Raw genomic sequence first — 13,326 nt, forward strand, 5'->3', positions numbered from 1 at the left:
AGTATAGCAATTTATTGAAACGTAGCATTGTTTACCGGGACGCTTTTGAGGGGAAATTAGGTAGTCAACGTCAGACAGAGATGTAAAATGCTGTTTTTATATATAAATATGACCTTTATTGAACAAAAGAATGCATGCATTGTATAACATGATGTCCTAGGGGTGCCATCTGATGAAGTTTGTAAAAGGTTAGTGCTACATTTAGCTGTTTATTGATAATATGTGATGGAAGTGGTTGGTCGGAAAATGGCTATGAAGCTGCTTTTTACGATGGACTCATCTAATATAATCTAATGATTTGCTTTTCCTGTAAAACCTTTTTGAAATCGGACGACGTGGGTCGATTCAGGAGAGGTGTATCTATAAAAAAAAAAAATATATATTTTTTATTTTTGTAAAAAATTATGATAATTTTTTAATGCTAATTGGCGATATGATTTTTCGCTGGATTTTGATCCCGCTAACGGGATCAGATGCTCAAGAGGTTAAACTGGGCCGTGGAGGCGCACTGGAGGTCTGGAGCGTAGGGCTGGCACAACCCGTCCTGGCTGGATGCTCACTTTAGCCCGGCAAGTGCGGGGCGCTGGCACAGGACGAACTGGGTTGTTAAGGCGCACTGGCAACACAGTGCGTAGAGCTGGCGCAGGATATCCTGGACCGAGGAGGTGTACTGGAGACCAGGAGCGCTGAGCCGGCACAACCCGTCTTGGCTGAATGCTCACTTTAGCCCGGCAAATGCGGGGCGCAGGCAATGAGCGCACCTGTCTGTGAACGCGCACCGGAGATACGGTGCTGTTACAAAGACCTGCCCTCTAATATTGAGGGTTCATTTCAGGCCCCTGGTGAACTGGAACGTGACAGAAAACGGTGACGAGATCTAACCAAAATTATAACTCAGCTCTAAGGAAAGGGTCAGTAATCTTTATTCATTAGTTTGGGGGTTAAGTTAAAAAACTCGCTTAAAAAATGTACTTTGCATTAGTCAAAATAGAGTGGGAAAAGGCTTGATTCTAAAACCAAATGGGATTGATTGGTATCGGGTATACCGTCCATATAATCTAACATAGAGAAATTCTAATTACAAAAGTATCTATGTTAGTGTTGGCGGCAACGGGTAACAGATCATTCAAAGGAGTCGAACGGAGACGGTCGGGTCCGTAATGACTCGTAGTAGTTGAGGCCATTACTAAAAATAAACTACCCTGTGTTGAAAAGTATTCAGGGAGAGGTATTAACACCTAAAACCTATGGGACAAAGGAGTACTATGACAATTTTATATAGAAGGCGAAATATAAAGTAACAACGATTGAAAGTATATTAGGAGGGAAACCCAAAATAGAGCGTGTGAGATATGAGATATTAACTGAGTCAAAAGTCATAAGAAGCGGTAACTCGTATGCGTGTAAGACCTAATAGTCTATTGTCTAAAAGTAGAGATAGATATATTATATTAATCAGTCGTGACACAATGATCATTCGCTCACGTGTGAGACCTAATATTCGATAAAAGATCACCTCTATAGATAAGTTTCAAGAAAGTAGGTCAGAGACATAATGGTATGAATATAGATCGCCTATCAAAATACGTTTCAGGGGGATAGTCGAGATCTTCCGGAGGCACACAAATAGGTCTGACTATTCCAAGAGGGAGGAATTAATGGTTAATTATTTGAGTCAGTCAGAGAGGGAGACAGTTAGTCAATATTTGGAAAGTGTAAGGGGTCGTGTTCAAGGTGTAATAAAAAGGGACATATCTCATGGGACTGTAAGGCACCTCCGAGAGAAGGAAGGCAAGAACAGAAAGAAGGAGAGCATCTGATAGTAACTCTCGAGATAATCGTAGATAAGCATAAAGGAGGCTTCAAGGAAAAGAAAAGTAAGAAAGAACAGACAGGAGCAGAATATTTGATCGCCACTCTTGGGGAAATTGCAGGAAAGAACAGGAAAGATTTTAAAGAGAAGGGGGAAACAGGGAGAGTAGAAAATGGATAGAACCAGACGATAGAAAGTGTTTCAATTGCAATAAGACAGGATATTTCGCCCGGGAGTATAAAGCTCCCTGTAAACATTGTGACCGAGTAGGACACAACCACCAAAATTGCAACCCTGAGCAATAGCATTGGTGGTTCAGAGGTAGAATTCTTGCCTGCCATGCGGGAGGCCTGGGTTTGTTTCCCAGCCTATGGGCTAAAAGCAGGGTTTTTAATTGTAATTTTAACAATTGGTATGTTTTGCCTGGAAAGATAAGGTAGTTAGTGTTTGTTTAAGATAAACCGAACGTATTGATAGCTTGTTTAGTTTAAATTGAAGGACTAATTCATTCAAAATAATAGTGAGGCGAATTCGATGTAGTACGTTGCCTAAATGGTCGGCTGAAATGAAATAAAGGGACTGGAGTTGTATTTAAGTATCTGAATCAAAGAAGAGACAGTTACCTGAATCTAATTAATTATAATAATGAGCGGAGAGGTGATTGCGATAGAGTTGTACCCACCGAAATGTGTTTTTTATTCTAAAAGATTTGAATGAAGTATTTTATAAATTTGGCGATTTACATGGTACTTTTAAAGTCTTGGACATTTCATAAGTGTGAAGCCGAAAGAGAGGAGAAAGTTGTAACATATGTTTTAATCTTACGATAGAGGTAAGGTAGAACGTTGTTTGAGTAGGGGTTATATTTTTGCCTACTGGTAAAAATAGGAGAGTTGGTTGTGCGCTCTGGGCTATGTATTGGCTGTAAGCAATTCAGGTCTGGATAGTTGAATCGTAAAAGTTTTGTGATAGTTTCTGGTTATTGATTCTTGGTTTGATTGTTTAGTAACACCAGTGAATTGAACAGGAAGTTAATGTATTCTAACATTATAATCTGTTTCCATTACGTGGAACAATGTCAGGTCAGTGAAGTGGATTGCAGGTGGAGTTAATTTTATTTTACAGGGACAGTGCACATTAATCACAGTTGTGTGTGTCTAATGGCCTCTATAATGGCTCTCCTTTGTGGTCTGATCAGCCTCATGGGAGGGGCATTTGGATAGTGAATTTAAGGTCATTTGTGATACTGATTTTAAGGAAATGTGTATAACTGATAATTATGATGGAGTTTAGAGTTCTTAGACATATTTGTAATTTAAGCACATGAGAAGGCAGTGTAAGAAATTGAACACAACAAGGCTGTGAAATTGATATACTAAGTATTATTATATTTTGTTGTTGAACAAGATTATAAAGTTAGCAAGAATAAGTTTAATAATGGTAGACTTATTTTAAGTATTTAGGATATATTTTAAGCCTGAAGGAGTAAGTACAAATGAGGAAAAGATTTTGGACGTTCAGCTTCCGGACATCAGACAGTGGAAAGACTGTCTGCTCCAGTGGTTATGAAACATGAAATGTCGGGAGAACAGGCATGCATTCCAATCCTGAACTCCAGGTTATGTCTAGATAACCTGTTGAATGATTCTGTTGAATGTGGTTGTCACCCCCACAGAAAGCCCGAGGCCATAAAAGAGATGACTCCTACCTTTGAAGACTTGGTAGAGCGGGGTGTAATTAGAGAAAGAGATGCACAGTGCAATTCTCCAAGGTTTTGGCAAAGAGAGCAGCTCCAGTTGAGAATTCTGCCACAAGAGGAATGGTAACCATTTCTGGTAAACCTATTACACATGCTCAGTTGATTTAGAATTTATTAGATGCTGTACAGCTGCTAGAAAAGATAGCTATTTGTAAGTGTGAAGCACACTCTAAGGTAACGGATAAAATTAGCAATGGCAACAGAAAGGCAGATGAAGAAGAGAAAAAGGCAGGCCTTAAACCACAGACACCTACACAGCAATATTTGAAAGAGAAAGTAAACATAGACAAGACCCTACTAAAAAGATGGTCAATCTAGAGCACCAGTAAAGGAGATTTCTAAATGGGAAAAACTAGGAGCGGTGAATAAGGATGGTATTTGGTATCAGGGTAATTTACCTATATTATCGAAGTCTCTGTTTAGGTATGCAGAGCCATGTATCAACAGGGGGATGATGGAAATAATTAGGAAACATTTCGTAGCATACGGGATAACAAATTATTTAAAAAAATAATAATTTTGTTCAAGGTGTGTTATTTGTACATAGAATAATCATCAAGGTAGAGAAAGAGCACCACTGGGAGAATACCCCCCAGGTAGAATATCCATTCCAACAATTGGAAATGGACTTCATTGATATATTTTATAACCTATTCCAAAGTGAGGGAAAGAAGTGGGGTTAGCAATAATAGATAAGAATAGTAAATGGGTTGAAGCATTCCCAACTTACTTGGTGGACACGATTAGGGTAGCTAAAATATTAGGTCAAGATATTATCCCTAGAGTTGGTTTACTAGGATCTATTTCTTTAAAAAATGGATTACAATTTAGCTAATCAGGTAGAGCCTATAGAATGCCAGAGTTAGGGAGATTAGAACAGGCAGACATAGAAGTTGAAGATATACTAGCAGAACACATGAGAAGACTGTTTGTTAACCATACCCGCATGTCCAAGATTTTGTGTCCAACAGGTGAATTACAGGAGAAGGTGATTCACACAATACAGCCTGGAGACTGGGTGTGGATCCAATCGTTGAAACGAAAAGACTGGAAACAGCCCCGTTGGGAAGGACCTTACCAGGTTCTGTTAACCGTCGCCTTTGCCGTTAGAATAGCTGAGAGAGCCACTTGGGTCTCTGTTACCCACTGAAAGAAGGTAGGAACACATACGAGGACTAATGATCACACACAGAGTTATGAGAAGAACCGATTACCAATAGGGTTCGGGGGTTACCTCCTTAACGAAGTTTCCTAACCCGACCTGTCATCACTGAGTGTGAGTATGGAATGTGGTTCCAGGCAGATAGCTACAGGCAGGAGAGGGTTGGCAATTTTTGGGAAAATGGGGGACCCTAAGCTGCATCATAGTACTAATAATATTCTTGATACATCCAGATCCACCACCAGTCGGCATAAATCGTACCGAATCTTTACCATTGTTGAGAAGCAAAAGACAAACTACTCAAAATAAGGACAGGCAAGGAAGAGTAACATATAAAATAGGGGTTAGAGAAAGACAAAAGGCGAGATTTAAGATGAGGATACTAAATATGACTAACGGGAGGGGACACAGTTATAAGGAGATAACTGACAACAACACCCCCTTATACATTTTACTCATTTAGCAGATGCTCTTATCCAGAGCAACTTGTATGAATGCATACATTTCAATTCATTCCATAGATTTTTTTTCTCCAGTAGTGGCCCCCCGTGGGAATCAAACCCACAACCCTGGCGTTGCAAACACCACGCTCTACCAACTGAGCCACCGGGAGGCCACAGGGAGGCCTGTGTCAACCAACTATGTCCATGTGTTCCTGGTCCCAGGTGTTTAAACACACATGGGGCAGGGAATATGAGACTAATATCTGGAAATGGAGTGCACGGTGGGGTGTTGAACGGAATAAGGATATTCCCTCATGTATGTTGGGAATAGTAGTAACTACAAAATGTGACTAGGAATGACATGTAAATGAAGTATATGGCATGCGCTGATGAGTGTGGCAAGGATACCTGCATATCATTTCAGTTGACAGACACTACAGTGAAATACACTGTAGTAAATCCGTTATTAGGAATTGATAATTCAGGTGGAAAATCCACTAGTCTACCTGATGTGAAGGATTTCCTTCTCCAAGAAATGAACCAAGGGGAGATAGAAGGAATACCAGATGAAAATCTCTGGTTAAGATGGATGAATTACACGGCCAGGGCTCTGGGCCAAACTAATTGTTATGCATGTTCTACTGGGCGACCAACTATGTTGACTGCTCCAATGCCACAGACGATGCTCTCTTGTGTGTTAGACTTAGGATCTAATCAGGAAGAAGTTAACTGTACAGGGATGGGTTTGGCCAAATTAAAGAGCGCAGCCAATCCACCTCAGTTCACTCTAACTCCTGGAGAGTATCAATGTTATAGACACAGGAATGGCAGTAGGGATTTGGGAGATTTTAATGGATGTAAGACAGTTGTGAATGTGACAGACTTAGATTTGGAAGTACAGGAGAAAATTCTGGGCCTCACAGCACCTATAACTGATGTATGGTGGGCATGTACCGACCAAGGACGTATAAGGCAGATGTTACCAAAAGGGTGGGTAGGTACTTGCGCCCCGGTGTTATTGGTTCAACCAGTGAGGATTAGTCATCAACGTCTAGCGGTGAGTAAAATAAGAGAAGTCTGGTCCTAGATGAGGAAAGCCCCATATGGTTGGATTCCATAGGAATCCCTAGAGGAGTACCAGATAAATACAAGCCGTTGAATCAAATAGGTGAAGGGTTCACAACTACTTTCTTTTGGTGGGTTACGATAAATAAGAATGTGGATTGGATAAACTATATCTATAATAATCAACAAAGATTGGTAAATCAGACTAGAGATGCAGTGAAGGGAATCTCTGACCAATTATCCGCCACCTCCCTCATGACTTGGCAAAATAGTTTGGCTCTTGATATGTTATTGGCAGAGAAGGGCGGGGTTTGTAGAATGGTGGGGGGGGTCATTGTTGTACTTTTATTCCAAATAATACATCACCAGAGGGGACTGTAACTAGAGCCATGGCTGGGTTGACCGCACTAAGTGAAGAATGGGCTGAGAACTCAGGGGTTAATACATCTGTGACAGGGTGGTTTGATGAAATGTTTGGCAAATGGAAAACCATAGTAGCTACTATCGTGGGGGCTGCTATTGTTTGTATGGGTATGCCGGTATTATGTGGTTGTTGTTTTATTCCCTGTGTACGAGGTTTGGTGAGTAAGGCGTTAGAGAATGCAGTGACTCAGCAGATGGTGAGGTACGGGCCCATCCCAGAGTCTGACCAATTGAATGAATGATATACAGATCCAGACCTGATGGACACCGTTGATACATTCATTCCCGAGGTGCCGGAACTTAATGAGACGATTTTCAATGTTTAGAGACTGTTTATTCAATGAAGATCATTATGAAAATCCTGAACAGAAGAGTTATGATTGGAAGTAGTACTAAACAGCCATCGATGAGTAGATGATGCATATACATTTAACGGTTTGACTTGGTATGATTTTATTTTCTAATAAAAATTGAAGTATCAGTGTGTAACATTTAGTCAAAGGGTGGATTGTTAGAATAATTTGTATGTGTTAGAATAATGACTTAAGTGTTCCACTCTGAAATTGTAGGATAGGGTGAAATGTTTAATAATTATGAGAAGATAAAACCAGGATGTGGGTAGATCTGTTAGTATTGTAATACTATGATGTTATATTATTTAGTAGGGATGTAAACAGAGTGAAGTTGTAGAGTAGATAATAGAAAATCATTAGAGGGTTTCAAACCAAGAGGGTCCCAACGGGGGATGGGAGGTGAAAGCCTTGAAGAATTTTATCGTTCTTTGTGGTTAGTGGAAAAGTACTGGTTGTTTGAGAAGGGAGTGGTCTAAAAATAGGAATGTGTGTGTGTATTATAAAAGGACTGAGTCCTCATTTGACTTTAGAGCTCTCATGAATAAAGATTTGTGAACCTTTTTTATAAAATCTGAGACTTTGCCCAATTATTAGTGAACCCAGGGTCTTACAAACCTAGGGGAATTGGTTAAAGATTAAATGCATGATTGGAATTGTAAATTCCCTTAACAGGTGCGCATCACTGCATAACACGATGCCTGACTGGTCACACGCTCCCCACGGTAAGCACGGGGAGTTGGATCAGGTCTCAACCCTGACTCCGCCAATCTCCCCGTGTGCCCCCCCCCCCCCCCAAAAAAAAATGTTTTGGAGCTGCCTCTCGGGCTTCCATCATTGCCGTGACTCCCGATTTCGTTGCTGTTCCTCCCTCGCTGCTTCCACTTGTTCCCATGGGAGGCGATCCCATCTGCCCTGGATCTCCTCCCACGTCCAGGATCCTTTGCCATCCAGGATGTCCTCCCATGTCCAACTCTCCTGGCCACGCTGCTTTGTCCGTTTTTGGTGGGAGGTTCTGTAACGGCTCTCGTCGGAATGAGTGGACCAAAGCGCAGCGTGGAAAGTGTTCATGATTTTTATTTATCAAAAAGCACTCGAACAAAGTAACAAAACGAAAAGCCAACAGTTCTGTCAGGTAACAGAAATACTAAACAGAAAATAACCTCCCACAAAACTCAGGTGGAAAACAGGCTGCCTAAGTATGATTCCCAATCAGAGACAACGATAGCCAGCTGCCTCCGATTGGGAACCACACTCGGCTCAAAAACAAAGAAATAGAAAACATAGATATTCCCACCCGAGTCACACCCTGACCTAACCAAACATAGAGAATAAATAAGATCTCTAAGGTCAGGGCGTGACAAATAGGGCTATTTTCTGTATACCACCCCTACCTTGTAACAACACAACTGATTGGCTCAAATGCATTAAGAAGGAAATAAATTCCACAAATTAACTTTTAACAAAGCACACCTGTTAATTGAAATGCATTCCAGGTGACTACTTCACAAAGCTAGTTGAGAGAATGCTAGGAGTATACAAAGCTATCATCAAGGCAAAGGCTGGCTACCTTGTTTGTTTAACACTTTTTTGTTTGCTACATGATTCCATATGTGTTATTTCATAGTTTTGATGTCTTCAATATTATTGTGCAATGTAGAAAATAGTGAAAATAAACAAAAACTAAAATCCTGGAATGAGTAGGTGTGTCCAAACTTTTGACTGGTACTGTACCTCAACTAGTATGCTGTCCAGCCCTGGAGTTTTCCCAGACTTGAATAATTGAATTGCATCTAGAAGTTCCTCCTCTATAATTGGGCCTTCACATGTGTCTTTCTGTATAGCTGTTAATTTTACAGTATTGATAGAAAAAAATCCTTACAATTAACTTCAGTTGGTGGAGATGGAGGAGACTGAAATGAAAACCGATGCTTAAAGTACTTTGCTTCCTCTTTCAAAATATAGTTTGGTGAATCATGGATGACTCCGTCATTTGTAACAAGTTTCTGTAAATTATTTTTGGTTGCATTTCCATGTTGTAAATGAAAACTAATTTGGTGGATTTTTCACTATATTCCATCTAGTTTGCTTAATATTTATAATATATTACACTTGATCTTTCTTGAATGAGTTTGTCCATTTCTTTTTGTTTTTCCTCTAACTTATTCTGTGCCTCTATGTTACAGTTTTATTGGTATCTATCTCTACTGTTAGTTCCTCTATTTCCTTTTTTAGGATGAACTCTTTTGACCTACATTGTTTTGGTTTTAATAAAGATGAGTACTCAATTGCATGGCCTCTAAAGGCACATTTAAAAGTGTCCCATACAATAAGGGGATCTGCTGTACCTACAGTATGTTATATCTGAAAAAGTCAGTTAAACATTATTCTTGGTTAAAACAATTTGTCATCCAGTAGGCTTTGATTAAATGTCCAATATCCTCGCGGAAATTCTGCAAGAGTAATGTTTATACCAATTATTTGATGGTCCGACCACATTCTGGCCCCTATCAACACTTTTTTAAACTTTTGGTGCCAGAGAGAATGACATAAGAAAGTAATCAAGACGACTAGCTTGGTTAAGCCTCCTCCATGTATATCTCACTAGGTCAGGGTATTAAACCTCCTCCATGTATATCTCACTAGGTCAGGGTATTAAACCTCCTCCATGTATATCTCACTAGGTCAGAATATTAAACCTCCTCCATGTATATCTCACTAGGTCAGGATATTAAACCTCCTCCATGTATATCTCACTAGATCAGGATAATAAACCTCCTCCATGTATATCTCACTAGGTCAGGATATTAAATCTCCTCCATGTATATCTCACTAGGTCAGGATATTAAACCTCCTCCATGTATATCTCACTAGGTCAGGATATTAAACCTCCTCCATGTATATCTCACTAGGTCAGGATATTAAACCTCCTCCATGTATATCTCACTAGGTCAGGATATTAAACCTCCTCCATGTATATCTCACTAGATCAGGATATTAAACCTCCTCCATGTATATCTCACTAGGTCAGGATATTAAACCTCCTCCATGTATATGTCACTAGGTCAGGATATTAAACCTCCTCCATGTATATCTCACTAGGTCAGGATATTAAACCTCCTCCATGTATATCTCACTAGATCAGGATATTAAACCTCCTCCATGTATATCTCACTAGGTCAGGATATTAAACCTCCTCCATGTATATGTCACTAGGTCAGGACATTAAACCTCCTCCATGTATATCTCACTAGGTCAGGACATTAAACCTCAGTTTATGACAGTCATAATTTCCTTAAGTGCCTGAGGGTGATAGTTTGTAGTGTGATTTCCTTTACCGTCCATTGAGGTACTTACAACCACTAAAATGTAGGATCTTAATTTGAGCCAGTTTTCTACAGCAGGAAAAAAGTCCTGCAGCAACAGGAAATGTGAATTATTATGTGGATTATAATTAATGGACATGTTGTAGGGGTTGATACATTTTTCGAAAAGGCAAGTCAAGTCTGAAATGTAAAATTGGAAATTACAAACTTTAGAAGCCTTTTTACCTCAAATACACTACAAGTTTGCATTTCCTGCTTTTCAGGAAAGTTCTCAGCAACGAAAAAGTGATATAATTTCAATCCTACATCTTTATGTTCTGTAAAAATATTCCCCATCACTTTCCTCCTTATAAGAGTTGTCTCTCTCTCTGGACGTCATTGAGGAACTGGCCAGCCTCTGTGTGAAAGACACTGACCTCTGTGTCACACAGACCCGGCGGCATGGCTTGATTAAATGTAGCATTTGGCTCTCCCAGCTGACTCTGCAGCAGTTAAATCCTTCTCTCCGTAACACTGTAATACTCTGGCCCACTGCAGTATCCATTAATGCAAGACACCATCGCCATCTCTTTCGCATCTCTCCAGCGGAGAGGACGTCTCTTAAAGAGATGGTTAAGGATAATGGTTTTAAGATTAGGAAAGATATCTCCTTATAGAGAGATGGTTAGGATTGGTTTGATAGGATTAGAAGAGATGGTTGGTTAAGACTGAGATTATAGTCTTATAACCTTAGAATACTATGATTGATTTGCAATATTTGATAGGAAGCCATGTAGTTCCATTCGATATGCAGATACCATACCAATGTGAGAGAGTAGAATATTAATCTCTTAAACATATATTGGACATGCATGCCATACACACACACACACACAGACACACACACACACGCACACACACGCACACACACGCACCCGCACGCGCACGCACACGCACACGCACACACACACACACACACACACACACACACACACACACACACACACACACACACACACACACACACACACACACACACACACACAGTCCGTTTAAAAAAAAAACCTTTAAGGCATTGAAATATTCCTAATACGGAGAAAGTATCATTACTGGAAGGGAGAGAAAAACATTTAATATTATGCCCCACAGGTAACTAGATAATTGATAAAGTGATCATTGAAGTATCTTACCCGTATCCTTCTCATTGCAGCCACTATCTCCATTCGGCTGTTCGGACGACCCACTTCCAGACTGCCAATGTACTATAATATTTACACAGTTATGAGATTTGTCATTAGTAACTCAAGTAGTCTTGAACTCTTACTCTGTTGTCATCTGCTTCTTGTCAAATGGACTTCACTGTACATTCTGAATAAATTGTAAGGGTAGGCTACTGGAGGTCTATATGGATTTGATAAATTGGTATAGGATAATACATTCATGAATACATTTCAACAAGCACACTGTAACATATAATACAGTGCAATCAGAATTCAATCATCACTGTTGAGTGAAATATTAGGGCACAATTCAAATGAAATAAAAATGTCAGTCTAGCTTTCATAATTACATTGTCATAACATTTTGGAAAAATATCATTTTGGATATCAATTCATTATATAGTCAGCGCGCATCCGTACACTATAGATCCTTATTGATGAGCCGCTACTGTAGTTCATAGCCTATTTAATATTACCTTTGCCTCGAAGCAGACCCCATGCTGAAATGCCGCCTCGTTGTGCATGGGGATCCTCAAATCCTGTGCATCATCCACTAAATTATACCTGGTTATCCCTGGCATCGCCCTTCTGATACATACACGACTTGTCCAACACTAGCTTTATGTCAACGCTATTAGAAGACTGTAAATAAGCGCATCTCGCTCAACACTCATGAAGGTCTTTGATTGGTTAGTCGCCTAGAACCCAGCGGTCATTCGGGTTGAACCACCGTGCGCGACAGCTTGATTGGCTAATGAATTCTGTTAACGCCATATGCGTCTAGCGGTCCAATTTGATACCGTCCGAGCTACATTATTTGCCAGTCTAGTGGCGTTTCAGATGACGCACAATTCTCAAGGCAAGGTGGTCAATTATTTTGATGTCTTATCCGTGAATAAAAACTGATGTTTACGCGCGTGCCAAATGACGAATGACAGCATCCAAATCCGCTTGAAGACCAGCTGTTTGTTTTTTTAAATCGGGGGATTCAACTATTTTCATTGGAACAGAGCATAGCAGCATCATCATCATGGACTTGCAGAAGTAGTAGCGTATAACTCTCTCCAATTCACATAAAACCTGTAATAAGGGTTGTATGACATCTAGTGGCATAATCTGGAATCAGCGCAGCTGCTGTTTTCAAATGTGCCTACTGTATTCTCCATTGGTCTCCAGATTAAATAAGTAAACCTATGCAGATGTTAGCATACTATTTGGGAACAACTAATCACAGAATCATTTTGATGCATGAGAGTTTAGTCTCAAGAACCAGGCAATTGCCCCCAGAATGGATTTGCTACACAATACCAACAGGGCAAAGACCATACTGTGTGTAGTGTACATGGAGGACAGATGTGTGATTGGTGTAGTGCTGTCCGTGGTGCTGGTCAAACATGGTGGATAAATAATGTAGACCATTTTCCATTGAAAAATGGTCACAGTTCTGTCTCTCCCATAGGCACCAATGCATTAGCAGCTGGGTCTGGTCTGCTTAGTTCATTGACTGTATATGAACCAGAAAAAAAGGAGTGAGTAGATGGCCTAGTCAAGTTGCTGAGTCATGTGTTCGTCCATTTAACCGTGAGTAGACATGATATAATGTTATAATTCATATTGTTTATGCAGCAATGTGTTCGTCACCATCCTGTCTATTTCAAATCTTCTCATTGATCAGATGTGTCATTCAATGTGAACGCAGCACTTTGGGGTGGACACCTACCTGTCTTAGTCAATGAAAGAAGATTTGAAATAGACAAGATGGTCGGCGTACACTGATGGATTACTT

The 13,326-nt window shown here is 40.1% G+C and overlaps 1 protein-coding gene across 1 annotated transcript in view; it reads right to left on the reverse strand.

The window, feature by feature from the left end:
- The window catches only part of LOC106598614 (carboxyl-terminal PDZ ligand of neuronal nitric oxide synthase protein), a 68,857-nt gene extending 56,405 nt beyond the window's left edge, over positions 1-12,452 (reverse strand). Inside the window, exons 1-2 of the mRNA XM_014189645.3 lie at positions 12,017-12,452; positions 11,511-11,582 (exon numbers count right to left, since the gene is read on the reverse strand). Of these exons, the coding sequence (XP_014045120.3) occupies positions 11,511-11,582; positions 12,017-12,121 (177 nt within the window). The 5' untranslated portion in view covers positions 12,122-12,452. The remainder of the gene's footprint in view (positions 1-11,510; positions 11,583-12,016) is intronic.
- Positions 12,453-13,326: the final 874 nt, after the last annotated feature.

The sequence above is a fragment of the Salmo salar genome, chromosome 03 (genome assembly GCF_965601325.2).
Source record: "Salmo salar chromosome 03, fSalSal1, whole genome shotgun sequence".
Lineage (NCBI taxonomy): Eukaryota > Metazoa > Chordata > Actinopteri > Salmoniformes > Salmonidae > Salmo > Salmo salar.